Below are 24,500 nucleotides of genomic sequence, written 5' to 3' on the forward strand. Positions count from 1 at the left end.
GGGTTGGTGTGACGAGTCGAATGCTAGGGACAGGGTGAGAAGGAGGCAGATGATCTGCTGTGGTGACCCCTAAAGGGAGCAGCTGAAAGAAGAAAAAGACAACTGATAATAGTGTGATTTTTTTTTTTTTCTTAATTTGCATATGTGGTAAATACTTTCACATATCAAAAGCACATATAGTTACAACTCTGATATCTTGGGTGACGTACTCGTCGAGTAATTTTAAACCTGGCTGAGTAATAAGCTTACTCAAATCATATTCTTCACTGGGTTGTCAATTAAACAGCAGCACTGGAAATTTGGGGCTCAGTAGATAATGAACTAATTATTGCGTGATCAGCAGGAGCTCCTGATTTAGGTATCCACTAATCACAGGGCTCCACCAACATGTGTGAGTGATTTTGGGCAAGACATTGAACCCCAAGTTACTCCTGATGGGCAGGCCAGCTCCTTGCAAGGGAGTTTTCCCATAATTGGTGTGCGAGTGTGAACTGGTAATTGAGGCACTCCAAAGTCATAAAACAGTATACAAGTGCAGCTTTTATTCTGTGTTTTTGTTCAGACTGTTTACTTTAACAGTGCGAGAATTACTTTTACTACTCTTTGTGTATCTAAGTCATAAGTTATTATAGTGCCTGCAAGTGTTTCATAGCCGTCTGCTGTTTTATTTCACAGCGTGTTGAACGTGGCTCTCTGTGAAGTTGTAATGGCATCTGACATCAGTGAGGCATCGCCGTCCACTGCAGAACTTAAGCTGCAGTTTGCTCCTTTCAGCAGTGCTTTGGAAGCAGGCTTTTGGCATGAGCTTACTCAGAAGAAACTCAATGACTACAGATTGGATGAGAGTCCCAAATGTATCAAAGGATACTATTACAATGGTGAGTATTCTGATGGCATGGTTTCAATAAAAGATCAGTTCAATTCAGTTGCATTCATATAGCGCTAAATTACAACAAGTTGCCTCAAGGCACTTTATATTGTAAGATAAAGACCCTACAATAATAGAGAGAAACCCCGACAATCAAACGGCCCCCTATGATGAAGTACATGGCGCCAGTGGGAAGGAAAAACTCCCTTTTAACAGGAAGAAACCTGCAGCAGAACCAGGCTCAGGGAGGGACAGCTATCTGACATGACTGGTTGAGGGTGATGGGAGGAAGACAGAATAAGCAACACACTCTCTCACTGTCAAATGCAGTTTTCCCACTTGATTGACAGATCTGTATTTTCTATTACCAATGTGGCTGATCGACTTTCATGTCTGATAGGTGATCCTCTTGGTTTGCCTACCCGTCTAACTTTGGAGTACAGTGCATTTGATGTGTAAGTATAAGACATTATGTTGTGTAAAGAAACATTACACTTGTAAATTTTTCTGCTGCCGTTGAGTCTTGTGATGCACTGTGTCATTGTAAACAAAGCCAAAATAAAAGCATAGGATAGACTGTTGGGGTCACACTGCAGGGCAGGTGGGAGGACAGTGTGGACACCTAAATTGATACCATCTACTAAAAATCTTAGATGAGTTGAATCTCGGTGATCTCCACCTGAAGATCAGAAGTTTTCTGCAAATCTTGTGAATGTGATAACTCAATAAGGAAGTCACCCAGGATATTCAGACTTATTCCATAGGTGCAGCTACAGTGAGGCAGAGGGGAAGCACTGAAAGCTGCCAGTATTTTTAAATCGACTCTGAACAGTTACAAAAAGCCTGTGTGTCTAAAGAAAAAAAATTACGTGGCCTTCATCCGATTGTGCAGTTGTCACAGAGATGTTTTGTTTATGTACTTCTATATAGGGAAAAATGAACTTTAATAAAGCCCACTGGTTTCTGGTGGTCAGTATGTTTACACTGTGAACATACAGTTTAATGAAAAATGTGTTGGTTTTTTGCTGTTAGCGATGGTTCAACTCCTGCTCGTTGCTGCCCAGCTTTGGGAACGCTGTACAACACCAACACTCTTGATGCCTTTAAGACTACTGATAAGAAGGCTCTGTTGGAGAAAGAGGCCAAGGAGGTAAGAGACATCCAGTGGCAATTTGTTCTGACATCAAAAACATGTTGAAAGTGGATTATCTATAAAGTAGGCATTAGAATGGTCATATTTCCCAACAGAACATTACATGATTAAATTATTGATTATTTTTTCTTTTGTATTATCTCTCTTTGTTGGGTAGATTTGGGATGCTATACAGTCTGGAGCTGCACTGAAGGACCCGTCCATCCTTTGTAGATTTATTCTCCTTACCTTTGCAGTGCGTAAAAATATGATCATATATGTTTGCTTGTTCTTTTTTGCTTTTGTTTTTTTCCACACTTTAACAACTTCATGTAACCAGTTTCCTTTCATGTTTCTGTCTTGTTCTGGCTACTCTTTTTAAACAGGATTTGAAGAAGTACAATTTCTACTACTGGTTCTGCTTTCCTGCACTCTGTTTCAAAGAGGCGATAACGCTTGTCCGACCGCCATCCGTCCTAGATCAGGTTTTCTCTGCAAAGCAGGTTGGATTTTTAAAGATCACCATATAACTTTAGATATTACACTTTGAAGTTATCCTTAAATGACCTTTTCTGAAAAAGTTAAAACTCTACAATTACTATTAGCTGTTTTATATGATGAATACAAAGTGCTATCAGTGTCTTCCACTGCTTCATCTATATAAACCAGAAGAATTTTACTGAATAATTTGGTTTTCATCCCCTTTGAGGTCACTTGGTTGAGAATTGCTGCACTGACTTCAGCACTTGTAATATGTTTGAATTGCTGGATTTGTCTAACTTCTAATTTCTGTCTTAGATTGCAGCCCTGCAGGATGCTTATGATGGCCTGTGCATCAAAACAGGAGCCACTGCAGTTCCTTACTTCCTAATAAAATACACAGATGAGTCAGTTCAGATGGCCGTGCTGGGGGACTGGGAGACATTTTTCAGTGATACTAAGAAGGTTTCAAGAAGATTTTTATATTTATATAATTAGAAACATGAATTTACACTTATATGTTATTATTCTGTGTGTCTGCTACTTTTTTGCACTTAGATTAATATCATAATAGTATGATTTAAAGTATACACCAAAAGTTTCCAAACCTATTTTTGTTCATTCTGTATTAGTTTAAAGTGTTTGAAAAGATTCAAACAGACTCATTTTTTTAATAAGGTTTAAAATTTATTTTGTTGTGGCTTCAAATAGTTTTATTGGCTCGTCAAATTTTACTAATGCTGTCTACTGTTATACACTCACACAATAACACATTTACACATTCACACCTTGCTAATGTAAACATACCTTGTTTGTTTTCTCTAGGTTACTGTGGGTGTCTATGATCCGTGTACTCTGTCCCAACATCCGGGCTGGCCTCTGAGGAATCTACTGATGCTTGTAGCTAACCAATGGTAAACTGTGTGCATGTGTGACTGTGTTTTGAGGAAGTTGTCTCAAGGATGTGTGCTGTGGGTCATTAAGTAATTTTGAAAAACCTGCTGAATTTCACTATGAGTTGCACAGAAATGAAAGGCTCCTCTTCCTGACTGATTTCCCAACCCCGCTGCAGTGTGAGGAAAGTAAACCTTTGTATTTTAAGAAAATTATCAATTTCAAAAAGAGAAATTTATCAATTTAAAAATGTTTGCATCAGGACAAAAGCAATTGAAACTCTACTAAAGTTATTCTGCCCCACTCGGACTGAAAAAGAAGTATCGAGCTGCCGCTTCGTCTCAGTGGTGTTGCAAGAGTTTAGTGGGGATGTGATTAATTTGATCAATTACATGTGCTCCTAGATGGCAGCACTTGCTTACAGAAACACGACTGTTGCTTTTAAGCTAGTGCTATTTGTCTATAAGGATATAAATTTTACAGATAAACAAGGTTTATTTCTTCCATTTAAGCTCTTGCTAAGCTTTAATCTTAAAATGTAAATCTGGTTGTCCAAACAGTTTATATTGATCTAATCTACCTTGCTTGAAGAGGATTAATAATGATGTCACTGCTTGCTGATTTATTATTTTTTTCCACCTAAAAGATTTTCAAAATTATCTCCAAATTCCATCAGAAAACATTGCTGCTCTTGTTTGAACTACTTTGAACTACTACATATTTCTTTTTCTCAGTTGTATTTAACTTTTTTAAAATTTTATTTATTCATTTATTTTTTATTGTGGCTGTGTAGTTGCTTGGTCTGGGTAAAAGACTATAGCTGGTTTGCTAACTCATGCCATACCTATCTGTGACACACAGCAGCTGCTGTCTGTGCTAGGCGGTGTTGTTTTATACACAGTATGAGGTGTATTTGCAGCATATTGACAAATATTTTTAACTAGATTTTATCTATTAAAGGTCTTTAATAACAACACCTTTAACGGAATATGTATATTTCTTATTCTTTTTGGTTTGAAAAGCGTTAGCAGGCTCTGTTGGGATATTCCAAAGTTGATGGATGTTGATGAAGCAGGATAGATTGATAACGGTTGTTACTTTTATGTATGTCACGTAAAAGAAATGTATTGTTACATTGTTACAAGGCCACATTAAGAAAATTCTTATTAATCATTTGGAATAAAGTCAAAATATCAAGATTAAAGATGAAATTCTATTTCAAGAAAAAACTTGAAATACTCTTTTGAGGAAAAAAAGTTGAAATGTGGAGATTACAGTTGTTGTTTTAAGACAAACTGCCACAGCTCCTACACCCTAACGTTTAGATGAGTTAGTGAAACAAATTGATCAGCCGTCTTATCATTTCTTGTGATACAAAAGACATCCTCTTTATTGCACGAGGGTGCAACCATCAGTATCACTGCATCTGTCCATTGCCGGCCTTTTCATTTTGTACAAATCCGGCCAATTCTTCCAAGTCTGTGTGTTTTGTTGAAGAAATGTTGTAGAAGAAATCGAGACTCGTCAGACCAGGCAACATCTTGTTGCATTTTCTCTTGTCTTTCTACAGTTGTGGTGTGATCTTATGCTGCTCTACCTGTAACAGATAGTTACAGGTAGAGCAGTGAGATAGTGAGTTAGTTTTGCCTTTCTATCAGCTGAAAGCAGTTTGGCCATTCTCCTCTGGTTAGAGAGCCCCTGCTCGCTGGATATTTTCTCTTTTTTGACCGTTTTCTGTGAACTCTAGTGATAGTTGTATGGAAATCCCAGTAGATCATCAGTTTCTGAAATACTCAGACCAGCCTGTCTGCGACCAACAACGATGCCTTTTTCAGAGTCGCCTTCTTCCCCGTTTTGATGCTCATTTTAAACTTCACCAAGTCTTCTTAACCACGTCTACATGCATAAATGAATTGAGTTTCTGCCATGTGGTTGGCTGATTAAATGTTTGTGTTAAAATGCAGTTGAAGAGGTGTAGCTAATGAAGTGGGCGGTGAGTGTACATGTTTATTCATTTATGAAGGACATGTTTTTTTATGTTTTTGAAAATAGTTATCTGTAAACAACACACTTGGACGTCCTCCTACATAAAGGTGCCATTTATTTTGTGGTTAAATTAGGCTCCTTCATGAGTATATGTCATATATCATCAGGAGTGCATTTTTAAAGCAGGATATTGTGTGGTTTCATCCAATCAGCCTCTTTAAGTGTTGTAGACTGTGATTTTTGCTTGTTTTGAACACCTTGTGCTTATGCTCAGTGTCTCCAAAGCAGGTGGTTGTGCTTTATAATCTTTAAATATTCGATTATGATTTTTATTTGCTTTATACAGAAGTGGTTGCTACAACAATCAGAGAATTTAAAAAATAAAATGATTCATATCCCACGGGCAATGATATATTTTAAGTACAAGCTTAAGTAAAAAAAAAAAAGGTTGTTTTGTTTATTTTTTTTTAAATATTGTATAAATGATGCAGGTGAAAACTGCAAATCATCTGAAAGCTTTTCGGTACTTTTATTTTCAGATGGTAAATAAAGGAGTGCTTTGCAAGCTGAGAAATGAAACTAAATAGTTGTTGAGTAAAAATGTAAATATTCAGATGTAGGAGTAGATATCAAAATGAAATAACATAACCCCATACCTGATAACTTTGAGCAAGAGGAAGCAATCCATCTCACACAACTGATCATAATGTATTGTTATGTTCTGAGACTGTCGGTAAAATTATCTCTGTATGTTTCTAATTGTGGCTTTTATATCAGTTAAGAAGTGCTGTACACTCTTATTTCAGGTCTACATTGAGGAGTGTTTTGTCACAGAGCTTAGTTTTCCCTCTTTTTTCTGGCATTTAGATTTTTTTTTCTTCTATTGTACAAAAAAGGAACTCCCACCGAGGCTTGTTTAGCAATAGTCTTCTGTGATATCAACTCGCCGTCAACAATTAATCAAGAGTTTAGCTTGCATGCTCTGCAGGTTTTATCTTAAACAAACCTCATCAATCCTATGCTTGACTACATTTTTTCTCTCTGTTAAACATAAACTGTTGATACTGGCATAGATGGCTGTGATGTCTTGCCTATTCAGTTCTTTTATCAGAGCTTGATTGTGTAACGTGACTCAGTTTTTCAGGACCATATTAGAGGAAGTGTCTTAGTACGGCTGTATAAGGTGTCAGAGTTTTATTTTGGAACAACAGGCATGTTAACTTGTATTTCACAATGACGGATGTGAGATATCTACATGTAAAAAAAAAAAAAATGTGTGTGTGTGTGTGTATGTATGTATGTATGTATGTATATATATATATATATATATATATATATATATATATATATATATATATATATATATATATATATATATATATATATATATATATATATATATATATATATATATATATATATATATATATATATATATATATATATATATATATATATATATATATATATATATATATATATATATATATATATATATATATATATAATATTTGAATGTCCTATTTTCAGCATTTCATGTAGCATCTTCTGTGTGTACGTGTGCATTACAGGGGGTCTAAGCTGGACACAGTGGAGGTGCTGTGTTTTAGGGACAGAACTCTGCAGGGAAGCCGCTCCATTCAACAGAGCGTCATCTTCCATGTCAAACTACCTGAGCTTCCCAACAACTCTGGTAATCTCTATTTCTTTCTGTGTTTCTCTTTTTTTGTGTGAGTGCAGTTGTGCAGTTTGCATTGTGCTGCTGTGCATCTGTATATCGGTGCATTTGTATTTGTATTCATGTGAATGTGTGCATGCATTCAGATACATACACTTGTGGATATTAATACTAAATTGAACATGCACTCTTAGTTCACTTTCCACCGAGACTGCCTGCTTCTTTTTCAGGACACACTAATCTCACAAAGCGTTTCCATTATTCCTTTATCTGCTGAATAAGGGAAGAAAGTAATTTAAATGGTAATAGCAGGATGGGAAAGCGGGTAGCTCTTTGATCTGCAAAGGTTTTTGTTGAGTTCAGACAAGGAATCTTTGTTTTCCTCAGTCTACCTCTGCGGTTCATCATGTCTTTTAATTAATTTGCTGAGGATATATTCATGCAGCAAAAAATGATTCATCTACTCTGATGATTTGATATTGTTTTGAAAAGGATTAACCAATCCACCTTGGCCCAACTTTACACCGGGTTCAGCTAATCCATCTTCTAAATTCTGAAAATAGAGAGGGAGTAGACTGTATGTTTGTCTGTATGTTAATCTCGTTAAAATTCCGTTAACGCCATAACCGCATTAACCCGGCTAATCTCCGTTAGCGAGTTAGTGCAGATCGCCCCGTGCGTGGGGCTGCACTGCGTTTGCGCGGTTAGCTCGTTAGCGCCATCCCGCCCCACACACGAGGTTTAATTTTAATTAGATTAATGCTAAAAACACTAGTTAGAAATTTCATTAAACTTGTCCTTGCCTGAAAGCGTTGCTGTATGTAGTGAAGATTTTTTCTTATTTTACACTGCAAGTGTGTTTTGATGTTTTTCTGTTTTTGTTTGTTTGTTTGTTTTGTTTGTTTTGTTTTTTTAATAGCTTGTCCCAAGAGTGTAGGCTGGGAGAAAAATCCAAAAGGAGCCATGGGACCCAGGATGGTCAACCTCAGTGAATGCATGGACCCCAAACGGTAAAAGAAATAATACAAGTATTTGAACTTCAGCAGGTTCACTCGACCACGTCTACATGCCTAAATGCATTGAGTTGATGTCCAATGATTTGCTGATTAGATATTTGTGATAACGAACAGCTGGTGAAGTGGCTAGTGAGTGTAGGTCTTCACTTGTCTTACTTAACTTTTTACAGGCTTGCAGAGTCTTCAGTAGACCTGAACCTGAAACTCATGAGATGGAGGCTGGTTCCTTCCCTGGACTTGGACAAAGTGATCAACACAAAGTGTCTCCTTCTGGGTGCTGGGACACTTGGATGCAATGTGGCCCGGACGCTCATGGTAAGGATAGATAATCAAATCAGTGGGTAGACAGGGTGATGAAGGTTTGCTAGAATTTGGATAAGTGCTCCTGGGAAAGTGTTATGGCTCTTAATTCATTAGGGTCTATGACTTGCTGAACCAGAAACTGTTACAGAAGATTTTTTAAACACCGATGTTAGTAAAGATGAGAAATGTTATGTTTTGATGATGGGTAGTATTTTTTTTTTTCATGCTATGTTAAGATGTAGCCACAAGTCATTTTAGGAAACATGTTAAACGTTACTGCAACTCACAGGACTATCCATACAAGTACAGCTAATACAACATTAATAAGCAGTAGCCCCGGTGCCATTATCAAGACAGTTATCCAAAAAAGTGTAGATTTAACATTACTATAATATTGCTGTGCGTCTCAGATTACATTTATACAAAAGAAAAATAAGGACTATTACTCTTCTAACTAATATGCTAGCATTACTGTTTCCACTGTTAACAATATATATACACATACATGATGCTTGTTTGTTCAGAGTGTTTTTGGAACCACTGACTTTCACAGAAACATACTTGAAGTCAGGATTTCATCAAGGGTCCCATTAACAGAAGCTCAGTTTATTATAAGCATTGCAACAATTGCCAGCTTCACTGTTTGATAGTTGAGATAGACAGGAAATTGGGTTGAGAGAGAGAAGGGAAAGCAGGGGTTGTAGTCGAACCTACGCCACTGCACTCCAACCATGTGGCATGTGTTCGCCTGGCATATGGTTTTACAAAGATTAGAAGATGTTCGATGTTAATTATTTTTTATTCTGGGGATGTAAACAGCACCTCTCGATAAATCAACCTCCTCTGAAACTGATCAGCTGACACACTGGTCACCACTTGTTTCACTTCTGGTGTCTGAACATGATGTGTGCCATAAGGTTTACTGTATACTGTAAATGAGTTATCTTGAATTGCTTTTGCTAACCACTTGAAATTCTAAAACAACTTTAGTGTTTTAATTAATTTGCAGTCACAGAACAGAAACATAGACATGTCACATTATTTGTGATGATATAATCCTGTCCAATTATCAACTTTTTTTAAAAAGGCTTATTCAGTTTTTAATAATTTCTAAAGTCTTTTTTCAGTGTGAAAAACAACAACTCTGATAAATGAGTGCTTTAGAGCCCATCAGTGTATTTTAGCCTGCAGGTATAATCATCCTCTAAATCCAAATTGGTGCTTCCTTTTTTTTTTTCACCAGTTATTTGATTGTCTTTCAGACTGAGCCTGGTGTAATGTAGACTAGAACTAAAATTATACAGTTGTTTAACCTGCACACTAATGCATCCATTATTTCAGAGTTAGATTGTAATCGCACTAAGTATTCATTTTAAATGCACACAAGGCACGCCATCTCCCACTCATTGTCACTGAAACTGTTTACAAAGCGCCATTTAGGTCAGTGTTCATGTCAGTAAATGGTCGATTATGGTTTTTCCATTTTTCTCCAGGGATGGGGAGTGCGCCACATTACGTTTGTAGACAATGCAAAGATCTCATACTCCAATCCAGTGCGGCAGCCGCTTTATGAGTTTGAGGACTGTCTTGGAGGTGGAAAGTCCAAAGCCATGGCAGCTGTGGACCGACTTACCAAAATCTTTCCCGGTGTGGTAGGTCGATTAACAATGCTTAACTGTATAATATGATGTCCGTATTTCTGCTCATATTTTAGAATTAAAGCATGTCCCGCTTCTTGGAAGCCAATGATTACAGTCTGTCATAATCTCTGTTAGTCATTTCTTCAGAAATACTGTGATTGTGTTCTGCATATTTCAGAGTTACATTGGAATTGCCCCAAGCACTCATTTGAAATGCACACAAGGCACAGTGCCTACTAGTTACTGTCACTGATGATGCTCACAAAGTGCTGCTGAGGCCAGTGTTCATTTGATAAATGGAGGTTAATTATCTGAAAAAAACATTGAAAAAGATGAATTTGTAATCACTGTACAACTGCACTGACTGCAACTGCCATTTTACTATTGGTAGGTTTTTAATTGTATTCCTGTTTGAATTCTTGTAACTTAGATGTGAGGTACCCACCATGGAGAATAATAAGAGTTGGTTTTATGCATATTAATGCTGGTGGTTTCAATACTTTGCTAATTAATGAGTGGGTTCTCTGTGGGTGTTTTTTTTGGGGGGGGGGCTCTGGATTGGTTTGAAAAAGGCAGCCATTATTAAGCTACTAGGAAGTGCAAAGACTGGCTGCATATATATAATGTGAGTCACATGTGCAGTATGCATTTCAAAATGAGGTGATTCACTTGTCTGTCCTGGAATATTATGGGATCAGAAGATCATGAAACTTGAAAAAATGAATGGGCAGTTTTTCCTTTTATATGTTGTTGGCAGATTTAATCATCTCGGTATCTGACAGCTTCACTGACTCAGGACCCATTTATAATGAATCTGTGTGTTTCTTTTGTGTGTGTGTTTGTTTCCATCACCAGTCATACTGTTTTCACATTAGTTATAAACATTTAAGCCAAAAAATGATTTCTCCTTCTGAAAACATGACACTTCAAAGCTGGAGTGAGTTGACTGAATCAATAGCAATCTAATGCACAGCAAATACAAAGCTACTGCCAGGAGATTTTGGGATAGCTTAGAAAAAGCATCCAGACAGGTTGCTTTGCACAGATAATAAAATTAGCCTCACAGCACATCTAATGCTCACAAACCAAACAAGTTTTCTTCACTTTTAAATCTGTAGCGAAATCCACTTCTGGATCCTCTAAATCATTTTTAAAGCATTTTAAGAAGACTGACTAAGAAAAGCAGCGTGCAAAATGCTTTCACACCTTCGGCTTCTTGTCAGATTGTAAGTTTTGACTAAACTGACCGAGTGTAGGAGTCTAAAACTTGTGTGTCCCCAGCGTGCCTGTGCCCTTATCAGTCACATCTCACACAACGACTCCCTCAGTGTTTAAAAGCCTGATGTAATTTACCTTAAACTGTGTAAGATTCAAGCCTCATCGTAAAAGTATTGATTTTTCAGAGCTTGCAATCATCTCTGTAATAACGTGTCTGTGAAATGAGATACTCTAGGACGGGAAAATGGTGTCACACACTAAAAGAACTGTGATGTCCTTTAAGTTGAACACACACACACACACACACACACACACACACACACACACACACACACACACACACACACACACACACACACACACACACACATCTGTCATGTCATCAACTTGACATCCAGGTCTCTCGCCACCCTGGCCCAGTGGCCAGTTTCTCTCTGAATGTCCTGGGAATGAAATGGAAAGTAAAAATACTGACACGTGGCCCCGTGTAGTCATGACGTGTCGTGACACTTTGTTTTTCTACCATCAAACTAGCTGCATCCACACCTGCTCCTATTTTTAACAGTGTGAGCGTGTGCCTGCTTCGCTTTCCTCCCTGCTTGTTTCTCTGCAAACTCATGGGTATCAGGTGCAACTGTGAAAGATGGAAAGACAAATATGAAGAGGTTGAGCTGAAAGTGCAGAAGTACTTTAATTGAACTGGGAGAATATGGTTCAAACAAGGTCACAATGTTGAAAATGTCAGGCAGATTTCTTATTTTGTATGTGGACAAACACCTGACACAAGTCACCTGACATTTCCAGGATAATTGGCAGCTTCTTTTTCTCGCTTAAAATTTGTTCTCATCAGAACTGGACTATCAAGAGCGGCTTTCTTGGATTGTTTTATTTTTCCAGAAAGTTTTTTTTCTCACAGTTAAAAAGAGTTTTGTCTTTCTTGGCTGTAGGTTAAGGATGTTTATAGAGGAAATTGGAATATGATTACCACCTCTGCAGCTTAGCAACGCTTACGTCAGTGAAATATAAATTCAGGACTTGGTTGACAAGCTCCCACACTTACAATGTGAAGAGTGAAGGCAGAAGACCCACTGATTCAGTAAAAGTGGCATTTTTATTTTTTCTTGTTAAAATCTCGCACTTCTGCTTTGCCCTTTCTGTCCTTCTCTTCACTATGAAATTACTCTTGACATTTCCGTTTGCCTTGTTGTCGAGTATACACTCCCTGGAGATAAACATGGCACGAGAAGTTTGGCAATGGACAACAAAAGACATTAAGTGACTGAACATTGCCTTTTTTTTAAGGATATTTTGTTGACTTTAAGATGATCTCTTATGTTTTATTTTCATACACTCCTGCTGAGTTATACGGGACCATTTTTTTTTCTGATCTCCCCTGTCTGTCAGCTACCAGACAGCAGAGAAAAAAGCAATATTTGACCTTACATTTTCAATCTGTGACTGAGGAAACCCATATTTTCATGTCTCAGAAGACTTCTGTAACCTGACTTCTTTTTATGTCAAAGGTGCCTTTGGAACGGCACTATTCTTTTATGTCCTTACATATTTTATACTATTGAGATTTGAGCCAGATGTACTGGAAAAAGAATACCTCCTGAGAGTATTAAAAGTTGGTTGTCCCATAAATAATGTATGCATATGAATCAAATACGTTTTAATAATGTCAAAGAGAGCTGATTGTGCAAACAAAAGACTTGTACGTATTGTACATATTGTGCTGGTTACCACACGTCTGCTCAGTTTGTAAGCCGCCCCTTACACACCTCTATTTCTTTCTATTGCAGAACGCAGAAGGTTACAATATGAGCATCCCCATGCCTGGCCACCCAGTGAATTTCTCTCAGACCACTCTGTCCCAGGCCCAGAGAGATGTCGAGCAGCTGGAAAAGCTAATTGCAGAGCACGATGTGGTGTTTTTACTAATGGATACAAGAGAGAGCCGCTGGCTGCCTACGGTTATCGCTGCCAGCAAGAGGAAGGTAGGAAGGAACGGTACAATATGTACAATGAACGGTCACAAAGCAGTGCGGTAGGGTGTGTGTGTGCGGGGAGGGGTGGGGAGCTCCACTTATAGTATTTTACATAAAAACAATGAATGAAATGATGACATGCAATGTGAAAGTGGACACCTGCAACGAAGTGTGCACTCATGATTATTATTAAACTCTGCAGTTTAGTGGAGCTACTTTCAGCTCATTATTTGGTTCTGCACATTCACCCTGTCGCCGCTCTCATGAACTCGCTTAGAGGAGACAGCTGTTTTCAGCAAAAAAGCTCTAAATCAATCCACTGAGCAGCATCGTGTAGCACCAAAACAAACTAGCCTGTGAATAAAAGTCAAACATAAAACACCGAAAAGACCAAAATAGAGGTAAATATTCAACCTTTTTACCTAAATGACTAGAAAAGTAATTAGAAACAAAGTTTTTAATAGTTCATTGTTTTGTACTGCAGGTTGAAAGTGCATGTTTCACTCCACCTTGTTAATTATTTTATTTTTTGCTATTAGGGACTTTTTGTAATCTACAGAATGAATTGTAACAGAATATTATTACTTTGTCTAGTCTGTACTGGCGCATTGTAGTCTAGTCTCAGATGTACATAAACAGAACAGGCTTTATGAGCTTTGTTGAGAGTATTTTGATAGTGGCACTGAAGGCAAATCAAAGGAAATCAATACCATGGATTTAAACAGATCTGTTTGCTCAAAGGTTACCTTGGACCTCAAGCCACAGTGCAGCACTCTGGCAGGAGACATTAATGTCTTTTTAACTTTGTTTTTCTTTTATTTACCTTTAAGCTTGAATCTGAAATTGGGAAGCCCTTTCACTTCTCCTTCGGGAAACTAAGATTGCTTGATAACTCAAGTCCAACTTTTCTCTTTACCATTTTATATTAATTTTATTTTATAATTTGCCATGCAAAATTGGATTTATTGAACATTGTGTCAGGAACTTGTAATGCCTCCAGCGGGAACAGTAATGCAACTCTTATGTTGCTGTGTGCTGTTAAGTGGGCTGTTGATGAGGTTTTTTTCTGATGGCTGGCTCAACTGAGAGGTTATTTGGCCATTTGTGCCATGGAGCTGTTTCAGACTTCACTGCTAATTGGCATCAAAATTTGTTTCAAGTGCTGCTCCAAAAATGTAGATGCTTTCCGTAGAGGCCAGTAATGTTTTATATGATTGATTTTTTAAAAATAATCCAACATGATGTTCCCTTATTGTCTGCATAAGACAAGCCACATTTAACTGGTTGAAATGCACTCAGGGCAAATGGCAAAAATATCAGTAATCAAGCCAAAGCAATTTAGATTCATTTTTTTTCTGCTGCTTTGTAAAAAAGCTTTTATGACCATGATTTACCATAATTGTTATTTTCACAGCTAGTGGTGAATGCTGCTCTAGGCTTCGACACATTTGTCGTGATGCGCCACGGCCTGAAGAAACCTCCCAACACTCAGAGCATTTCCACCGAGCCGGACTCCTCCCCTTCCTGCTCCTCTGCCTCCTCGTCATCCTCCACACCGGCTGGTGCTGCGCCCGCTGTCCCGGGATCGTCCCTGTTTTCAAACATCCCAGGGCACAAGCTTGGCTGTTACTTCTGCAATGATGTTGTGGCACCAGGAGATGTAAGGAAACCACACAGATAACAAGTATATACTCAACTAAGTAGCTCACCTAATGCACTCAAAAATAAGGTTTTGAGAGGGTTCCAAGCAAACAGAAGCTGAAGTGAAATGGATTGCTATTAAAGAATAATGGTCCCATATGAGTGAAAGTCTCATGTGATTCCTGTTTTTATGCTTAACTATTAGGAGCATCACATCGGGGTTGTGTTTAAGGTTGTCTGCACACTTCCTAGTCATCAAAAATCTGTTGGTTTTAATTGCAGCATTTGGTTTAGTTATTGTTTGTTTTTTTATATTTTTGAGAAAGAAGGTTGTAATTGTTTTTCTGTAAGAGTTACAATATGCAAATACCCCCCCCCCCACCCCAAGAAAAAATAAAACAAAAGTTGTAGTTTTCTAGCCTCGAGACCCAGATTCTGCTTGTGTCTCTGGATGTTCTTTGTTTTGGGGTTTTTGGATTTTGGATTTTCTCCTTCTCTTGACCTTTTCGGAGTACTGTATGAAGATTCTTCATAGGCTATTAAAGGCTATGGCATTTGTTGGAAACTTGCTGCAATGGGCTCTGACTTCTACTGTAAATGCCATATGTGTCGGTCTGACTGTGAGACATTAAAGTAATACTAAGATTTGAACTTGAGGCAGAGCCTGCTATCAGTATATTCTAAATGTTGATCTAAGGTTGAGTTCAGTAAATGAATAAATATAGAGTTTTGCGTATTGTTATAAAAGTTTAAGTGAGACAGGCCTGAGGCAAAATGATACAGATTGTCTAAACATATGGGACATATTCAGTGTGAGGATGTCTTGCTGCAAGAATAAAACATGACCAGAAAGTAAAAATGAAATACCTTTGACTCTAAAGGGTTACATGTCAGACTTTGTAGCCATTCCCCCTGGTAAGCATGTGTGTAATATCCCCAAAATGAATATTGGCATGTTTGGCACAAACACTAATGATCCGTTCATCCATCCATTAGCAATACCCTCTTACCCTTTTACATGTGAGCTGCAGCCTGTTCCAGCTGACACTGGCCAAGAGGTTTGCAGCCACTGACACTAATGGTTCATTTATGAAAATACTATGGCATTACTAACAGCCTGCTCAACTGGAAGTATCCGCTAGTCATCAGTGTGTCATAAACAGTTTGTGATCAACAACTTGGTCAAAATTCCTCTGGAGAAGAGCTTCGGCCAGTCGTTTCTCTACTTATTCTGGAGAAAGTCCTCTCAGGTTTACTGGATTGACTTTTGGCTTTCTGGAGTTCCAGGACATGATTCTCTATATTGATCTTCTTACTATTTTTGTTGTGCTTTTGTTTTGCTAAAATAGTCAACCAGGGATCGGACTCTGGATCAGCAGTGCACAGTCAGCAGACCAGGCCTTGCCATGATTGCCGGAGCGTTGGCTGTTGAGATGATGGTCTCCATTCTACAGCACAGTGAAGGGTAAGGATGATAAAATGTATGTTTGCTACTAATAAGAAATTGAAGTTGTATTAATGGTGTAACTACTGGCCCTTATACTTGTGTAGATTTTGATGCAAATAGTCGCTGAGACATCACTCATGGGTTTATTTAGAAGTAGATTACTGTTTTGATCACTGGATTCAGTGAACATGAGCGCGATCAGATTGATAACCAGTAGGTAAAAGCGAGCCATGCCCTAACTGTACAACCTATTTTATGTTAAATAGGACTGTTATTTACGAAATGAGCCTTGTACGGTATTGGAGAGGCCCCAAAACTAATGGTTGAGGCCACAAAAAATGTTCACTGAGGGAATAATTCGCTGTTAGAAGTACGGTCATCTTCTCATCGACTGCTAAACAGATACGTCTCCTTTGCAACATGTGTCCTTCATTATTGTTTAATTTGTTTATGTATATATTTGCTTATTTTTGACTGTGGTTATGTGTAATGAACAGTAACTGCAGGCTAAGAAGGAAGTGGAGCCTGATGTCACAGAGTTTAAAATACTCAAATATTTACTGGGAGAGACCAGGGTGGACAGGATAAGGACTGAGTATATTACAGAGAGAGAGCTATAGTTGGATGGTTTGGAGATAAAGTAAGAGAGGCGAGGTTGAGAGTAACATGTGCAGGCAGAGAGGGGAGTGGATGTATTGGGTAAAAAGATGTTGATGATTGGGCTGCCTGGCAAGAGGAAATGAAAAAGGAAACACTTATGGATATAGTGAGAGAGAACATCTACAATGCTTCATGTGACAGAAGAGTTTGCAAAGGTTAGGTTGAGATAGAGCCAGCTGATCTGCTGTGGCAACCCCTGAAGAGAGCAACTGAAAGAAAAAGTGGGCTAGAAAGATGCTAGTCTAACAGTAGCTTTATATTAATTCTTGATTACAGATGTAAAAAAAATTATTAGCCCCCTGATGACATTTTAAGTTGTTGTCCAAATTTGCCCATGTGCTTTTTTTATTTAACAGAATCAGGGATCTTCAAGATAGCATTTCTAAACATATTAGTTTTCTTTAGAAATCATAAAATACTTCAATTTTCACACAATAACAGAATTGTTTTAAAAGAACATACCAGGCTCAGTATTGTTACCCCCCTGAAAAACTGACCCTTTTGTAGAGCAATAGCACAAACCAGTCCTGTGCAATGATGTCCTTTAACTTTGTAAAGCTCAAAGGATGTAAAATCGAGTTAAAACTAAAGGATGTTTTCCCATTTATTCACTTGAGAAAGCATCAGGCCAGAAACAAAAGAAATCAGTTTAGACTGGAGAAAAAGAATTGTTGATGCTCTCAAAGCAGGAGATGGATATACAAAGTTATCCCAAGGTTTATAATTGTCGAGAGCTGGAATGAGAAGTATCATCAAGAAATTCAAAGAGAGCGACACAGTACAGAACAAGCTTGGCAAAGGTAGGAAGTGAAAGAGTTCACTCACTCATAGAAGATGATCACTAAAACCCTGCACAGAAATGCACTGCAAGGCTGTAGACCGAGGAAAAACTCAATTTCTGCATGGACACACCTTCAAGCCAGACTCAAGTACACTTAAAACAACCTGAAGATTGTGCATCATTTAATCACATAAAGCTAGACAACTAGACACTGAAAACTAGAGCTATTTGGCTACAGAGACATTGCTTATGTTTGGAGAAAGAAGGAGAGGCGTAAGAACATCAACCCACAGTGAAACATGGTGGTGGGAGTATTATGTTTTGAGGATCCTTGAGTGTGACTGGAACTGGGAATCTCATCAAGAAGAAAAACGATTTTAAAAGAAAACCTCAAGCAGTCAGCGTCAAAACTGGATAGCTGTCTTCCAATAAGACAACAACCATACATCCCATCTGGTGAAGAACAACGTCAATGTTACTGACTGGCCTGCGCAAAGCCCTGACTTGGATTCCCCTGAAAATCTGTGGATTGACTCAAGACTGACAGACAGGTAGATAGGCATATAGATACATAGACACTTTATTGATCCCACAAGGGAAATTATTGTGTTATGGCAGCAGGAAAGAATGAAAAGAATAAAAATGGTACAGTCCACAATAACTAAACAACATAGTTATAGTAAAAGTGACGCAGACACATAGGCACTTATCAGTTTTTTTTAAGGAGGAGTAAGAACATTAATACACATTAATGTTATTGATACATTAATAAAGAAGATATAACACAGATAATATATATAATACAATCTTCCTCAGAGGTGTGGAGTTGAGCAGGTGTGATGGGATGTCCATGATGGAGAGCATGTTTGTTCAGTGACCTTCTGTCCCTCACTCACTCAGACACCTCCAAATTTTGGCCAGTGATGCTTCCGGCCTTGTGAATCAGTTGGCATCTCTGGCACTGATGCTGACCCCCAGGAGAGAACAGCAAAATAAACAGGGGAATTGCCACAGACTGGTAGAACTCCAAAATCTTGGCGAACATGTTAAAGTATCTGGACTTCATCAGAAAGAGGAGTCTGCTCGTCACCTTCTGCTACGCAGCATCACTTTTGATCTTCCAGTTCAGTCTGTTCTATTCAGGTGGACTTACAAGTATCTGTAGCTGCCCATGTTGTTAATGGGCCGTGTCACTGTGTTTTTTTTTCCTCCCAAGGTCAACCACCATCTCTTTGTCTTGACCTTCAGAAGCAGGTTATTTCTGCCAGACCACTCCACAAAGCTCCTCACCAGCTCCCTACGAGAAACAACTGCAGGCTGTTGTCCAGCAAAAACAACATAGAACTCAGTATTAGCATTGGTGGGGAGGGGTAGCTTTTGTAAAATAATTTTATTTTTGTGTGCAAAGTAAACTTAATGGAAGCATCCAAAATAAAACTAGTGTGTTTGTAAAAACTGTGTTAAAAATCCTTTGCTCTGTTTAACAGCACTTAGGAAATACTTTAAACAATTACATTTTCATAGGGAGCTAACAATTCTGTCATCTGTATGTCTGTTTAAAAATAAAAAAGCAGCTTGTTTAAGCTCAGCAGGACATGGCTGTGGCTATGTAACAAACTGTTAGCTGGGGGATCTTAGACCACTTTGATCGAGCCTATCCCAGCAGTCACAGGGTGAGAGGCAAGGTACAGCTTGATCATGTCCAGGTCACTGTAAGACTAATGGAAAGACAGAAAACTCTTTGCTCCTTCACATCCACACTGGGAGCCAATCTGGCTTCACCATTTAACATAACGTGAATGACATGAGAGAACATACCAACTCCATAGAAAAGCTTTAGCCAACCAAGAAGTTTGAACCCCGAGCCTGCTTGCTGTGAGGCGTCAGCGCTAATGCACTGCACTGTCAAAGCCCCAAACCTGCATTTACTTGCTTTCATCTACAAGGGCAACTACACTTACACTTTCTGGTAAAACACTGTCACCTGGTGGTGAAATTTTTAGTTAAATTGTACAAATTCTGATTACACTAAGTTTTTTTCAAGTGTAAAATGTATCTATATGTGTTAGAAGGAAAAAAACCCAGTGTAGACTTATTATGAATACTGAGCTATGCATCAAGGTTTGGCTGCTTTTAATGCCAATAGATCGATATTTTAACACAAGAGTCACTTTTGGAGCAGCCTCACGTAGTCATTAGACGATCTGCAGTTTTTAGCTAAATGTCAAACTGGCTTTATTTTTTGACACTGAAGGTTGACCCTTGGCGTGACATTTTAGACCTGTACGCAATGTTCAGCTTTTATGTATTAAAATGTATGGTCTGGCCATACATTCATAGGTTGAAGTGTTGGGCAAAGTGTGAGAGGTTGACAGCAGGTATTCTTGCCTCTTACCGGTGTCAGTGGATATTCCCCGACGACCACTTGAATTTATTCTTGGCACAGTCTGCTTGACTCTTGCGTCACACCTCTGGTTTTTGTGTTTGTGGTATACAATATATGCTTCTCAGCATGGTGCTAGAAAAAAAAATCATACTCAGAATCATAGTAGAAAAAAGTTTTTATGTCAAACTGCCCTCTTTCTTTTACACACAGTCCACATTCCAATCTGGATTTAATAAAACATCCTTCCAAGTACTAGAGGGCTGGCACTCTCCTCCCTTAGTGAACGTCCCTGATTACCAGTACCTGTCTGAAGTACTCTCATCAGTGCTTCACTCCAGGCTTAAAACTAAGGGAGATGTTGCCTTTTTGATGGAGCAGCACAGCAGCTGAGGTCTCACTCCGCTGCAGGTAGCATTGGTAATTTGGTTGTAGCACAGTCCCCCCCACCCCTCCGACTCCCCCGCCGAGCTTTTTCTCATTTTCATGCTTCAAAAGCTCTAACACCGAGGTTCAGTCAGCCCTTAAGTTCTCTTTGCAGTCTGTGCTAGCTCGATATTTCCGTCCCTTAGAATGTGTATTTTTTTCTTAACACCAATGGGGATGTGTCCATGCCTATTAAGTGTGTAGTCATGTGCACGGGTGTGTCTTTGTGAAAATGGAATTGTGTGTGCCCTTTTTGGTGAAAATCATACTAAAGTGGCTGCTTGCTGGGCCTGATAAGACAGCCATTTTCTCTCAGAATGTTTTTGAGATGTTATAAGCTGTTACAAAGCCGTTCTTTCGGTCCTGGATAAAAAGCTTAGAAAGTAAAGGAGAAGGTGAATTTTCATGTGCTTTTTCCAAGACTTCTGTGTTTATGTAGCTCCTCGCTTTACACCAAGATCTCTCTGTGTCTTGCTTCAGCTACTCTCTGTGTCCTTGTTTTTATCTTAGTAGCTGTGTTTGTGCCTTTCTGTATAACCCCAATTCTTCCAGCTCTTTATCCCAAAAAAGCCCCTTACACCAGCTCTCATTTGAAATCTTACTCCATAGCAACCACTGGCTTTAGAAAATTGGCACTTCAGGATTAATGTTGCTGCAGTTTGACAGAGATTTCTGACTTTGCAAAACCACTGTCAGCTCAGCGCGAGATGTGATATTTCACTTATTGTTACCCACACAGAGTAGAACCTTTTAACCCTGGTTAAATTTACTGGGGAGCAGGAGCTCTCAGATCGCATGAAAAATGTAAAACCTTTTAATATTCAAGGAAGGAGGATCTATTAGTTCTCAGTATAGATAACCAAAGTCAGTGTTTCTTAGCAGCATATTTAGATTTGCTGTGTATAAGAAAAAATCATCAGAATTCAGTGTATTATAATTTTCCGTGGAAGGTTGTTTAAGCAGGTTTGCTGGTTTTAATTCTTCATCTTATTTATTTATTCTTTTATTACTTATTTCTTAAAAACTGCCAAAATTGCACAAGCGTGTGTGTAGGTATATATACTTATGTCCCTTTTCTTCTTCTCCAGAGGCTATGCAGTGGCCAGCAGCAGCGATGACAGAATGAACGAACCTCCCACCTCGCTCGGTCTCGTGCCACATCAGGTCAGACATAGATTTGCACTGATATAAAAATCTGAAATTAATAACTTGCACAATGTTGCTAAAAATCCAAAGTATGCATGTAAGAGTTAAAAAATAATAATAAAAAGAATTGCATAACAGAAAGTAAACTGTAATTGCTGAAGTTGAATTCAGGGTCAGCATATTTAGAGGCTATTAAAGTTTTCCAGACACCTACATACAAAGCTCTCAGTGACTCAGGGGAACAAGTGGCAGATCCTGAAGGCGGAGGCTGAATTATTGCTTTAACATTTTGAAAAAGCTGCATTTCACTGAGAGTCCAGTTTGGGACTGCAAAGAGAACAACAGTAACCAAGTGCAGAAGAGAGATAATTGCAAAGAAGGAGTATCTCAGCATTCACCCCAAGAAGAAATGATTATGTTTTGATTCAGCAAGTGAAAAAGGGGCACAGTTTGCTGTGTTGTTATGCATACTCTGTGAAAAGAAGGACAAGCAGAAATGATGGAAGTGTTGTGTAATTCAGCAGCCTCGCTGTTATAGTATTTCACTAAGTGCCCTGCACACAACCTTGCCTTAAAAGCTTGGCAAGTCAGTTCTATGGTTGCTATTAGTGGTGATTTTTTTTTTTTTCTGTTTTTAATATTCTGCTGGATTTTTGTCCAAAACAGGACAAACATACATATGTAGAGACAGCATTCTTACATCTAATGTTTTTTATTCTGTAACAAGACACAAAGGTTCCCCGTTTCGGTCATTTTAATAGTCATTAAATATGTTCAAACTGAAAGATCAAACATGACTCAAGGTTCCTAATGAGGAGACTTCATCATGCCTGGAAACCATCATAATTAAGAGATCTTAGTCTTTCCGAGCACCAGAAGCCCATTTTCTGGGACAGGAAGAGATTTTATGATATGCAAACTTTAGCTGCAGATTTGCATGTCTTTGTGCTTTATGAATTAGTGCCATTCAGTCCTTTTGTAGAAATGAGTCAAGAGTAAGGCGCTGCGGCTCGTCATAACAGACAGTAACTAGACTTGAATTTGGTGCTGCCAAATAGAACAAAATTAATTCTTTTTCATAGCTCGAGAAACACAGCACTTGAGGTCAGGCAAGGCTCAGCTGGAAGCTGTGGCAAAGTCATAGCTCATAGTGATAACCAATGAGCTGGTTGCAGCAGCTATTATGGAGAAGAAAGGAAAAAGAAAGGGTCCGTGTGCTTATCTGAATGTGCACCTTTGTGTAGCTCTTTTTCTTTGGTTTGTCATTAGCAAAACTCAATTTGTGAGGTTTTTTTTTTTTTTTGTTTTTTTTTTTTTGTTGTTGTTTTTTGGATCGTGTTGAGCGTGATTGGACTAATGACCTAATGACACATTCAAATTGGATTTTGTTTACTAATATGTTCATTTTTTTCATGGAATAGGAAAGTGTAAATATTTTTATTGATTTCGCAAATTACCTAGGAAAAACTGTGCTCCTGGCTAAATGGCGGTATTTCGTCTCCTCTATTTGCCTATCACCATTAATATTCATCATCATGAAAACTGCCATTTGCTTGACACATCTGCTGGCAGCCAAATAACCCATAAAAAAAATTGGCATTCAAATGTGGTATTTTATGTGTGTGCTCATGTACAGAGAGAAGGTGCAAAAATGATTGGAGTGAAAAATGCAAAAATAAATAATATGCTTGAGACGCACACATTTATGTATAAACGACTTGCGTCCTCAGTCCCCGGCACTCTGTGCCTATACAGCACTCTGCAGTTAGTTTGGGTTTTTTTTTTGTGGTGCCACAGTGACAGCTTCTGGTGATTTGCAAAAATTGCACACTATATTGTATCTCCATTGCAACTATACCATTGCCTTCCCCTCGTTTTCACCCGCACTGTCAATTTTGTGCCCTTGAATAGAGCTGTGTTTGAGAGATGTTCTCAACATGTTTTTGATACTTCTGTGTGTTAAGCCCAAGCTAAATCAAATAATCAACATTAAGGGTTACTATAAGTAACAACTACTGCAATAGCACTTTACTGTGATATATGCAGAATTAAACTGGATTTAGCTATATTGTCCAGTTTCACAAACTCTTAAATTTACTTCAAAGGGCATGCAAGACCTTTTATCTTCAGTCCCTCAATTAAGGTCCCCAAAAAACAAGAATATAAGAATATAAGGGGTGAACAGCCGGGCCTAAGGTAGAAAATAATCCAAAATAGCAAAATTGCAACGTAGATAATGGATAAAATGATAAAATTAAGCATGGCCTTAATGTGGGAGGAATGTTGAGCAACTTGAACTGGGATCCAAAGCGGCACATATATTATCATCCCTTGAAGTTAAAAGCACTGATCGTCAGTGGAAATGATGCTTTGATGTAACTCAAAAGCAGCAGCAGGATGCTTTAATACTCCATGAAGTAATTAATGGTCTTACAGTCTTGAATGACATGTCTGACGAGCCGTGCTTAAACAACAGTTAATCTTCATGTGTTATCCAAACGCGTGTTGAACTGTGCCTGTCGTCGACTGAGTAATTACACATTACCTGACACACATATGTCATATGTGGTGAGTTTATGCTCCCTGCAGAGAGCTATACAGTTTACCTTACTCTCTGGACATGGTGCGTCGCCTGTCACTGCAGGTTACCACACAGCATAAGAAATGAATTTGGTGCATATAAGGATGAACACTGATGCTCTTGATCTTCAAACACCAAAAGCCTTGAATTTCCACCTTTTCTCCGTCACTGTGCATCAGCAGTAATTGGTCACAAATGTTTGATATATTCGTCAGTCTCACCACCAGATAAT

The 24,500-nt window shown here is 38.4% G+C and overlaps 2 protein-coding genes across 3 annotated transcripts in view; one reads left to right on the top strand and one right to left on the bottom strand.

The window, feature by feature from the left end:
- Nucleotides 1-24,500, bottom strand: part of sirt4 (sirtuin 4) — a 700,781-nt gene that overhangs the window by 581,415 nt on the left and 94,866 nt on the right. The window lies entirely within an intron of this gene.
- The window catches only part of atg7 (ATG7 autophagy related 7 homolog (S. cerevisiae)), a 59,069-nt gene that overhangs the window by 2,056 nt on the left and 32,513 nt on the right, over nucleotides 1-24,500 (top strand). Inside the window, exons 1-16 of one of the 2 annotated variants that reach the window (XM_039612250.1) lie at nucleotides 488-494; nucleotides 676-878; nucleotides 1,269-1,323; nucleotides 1,901-2,018; nucleotides 2,179-2,256; nucleotides 2,387-2,503; nucleotides 2,799-2,945; nucleotides 3,306-3,394; nucleotides 6,932-7,053; nucleotides 7,958-8,048; nucleotides 8,225-8,369; nucleotides 9,851-10,009; nucleotides 13,018-13,212; nucleotides 14,618-14,863; nucleotides 16,194-16,309; nucleotides 21,630-21,705. In XM_039612250.1, coding sequence (XP_039468184.1) covers nucleotides 707-878; nucleotides 1,269-1,323; nucleotides 1,901-2,018; nucleotides 2,179-2,256; nucleotides 2,387-2,503; nucleotides 2,799-2,945; nucleotides 3,306-3,394; nucleotides 6,932-7,053; nucleotides 7,958-8,048; nucleotides 8,225-8,369; nucleotides 9,851-10,009; nucleotides 13,018-13,212; nucleotides 14,618-14,863; nucleotides 16,194-16,309; nucleotides 21,630-21,705 — 1,926 coding nt within the window. In that variant the 5' untranslated portion in view covers nucleotides 488-494; nucleotides 676-706. Of the gene's footprint in view, nucleotides 1-487; nucleotides 495-675; nucleotides 879-1,268; nucleotides 1,324-1,900; nucleotides 2,019-2,178; nucleotides 2,257-2,386; nucleotides 2,504-2,798; nucleotides 2,946-3,305; nucleotides 3,395-6,931; nucleotides 7,054-7,957; nucleotides 8,049-8,224; nucleotides 8,370-9,850; nucleotides 10,010-13,017; nucleotides 13,213-14,617; nucleotides 14,864-16,193; nucleotides 16,310-21,629; nucleotides 21,706-24,500 lie in introns of those variants that run through there. The other variant, XM_031731402.2, reaches the window with a different exon arrangement.

Source organism: Oreochromis aureus, linkage group 5 (genome assembly GCF_013358895.1).
Source record: "Oreochromis aureus strain Israel breed Guangdong linkage group 5, ZZ_aureus, whole genome shotgun sequence".
Classification (NCBI taxonomy): Eukaryota; Metazoa; Chordata; class Actinopteri; order Cichliformes; family Cichlidae; genus Oreochromis; species Oreochromis aureus.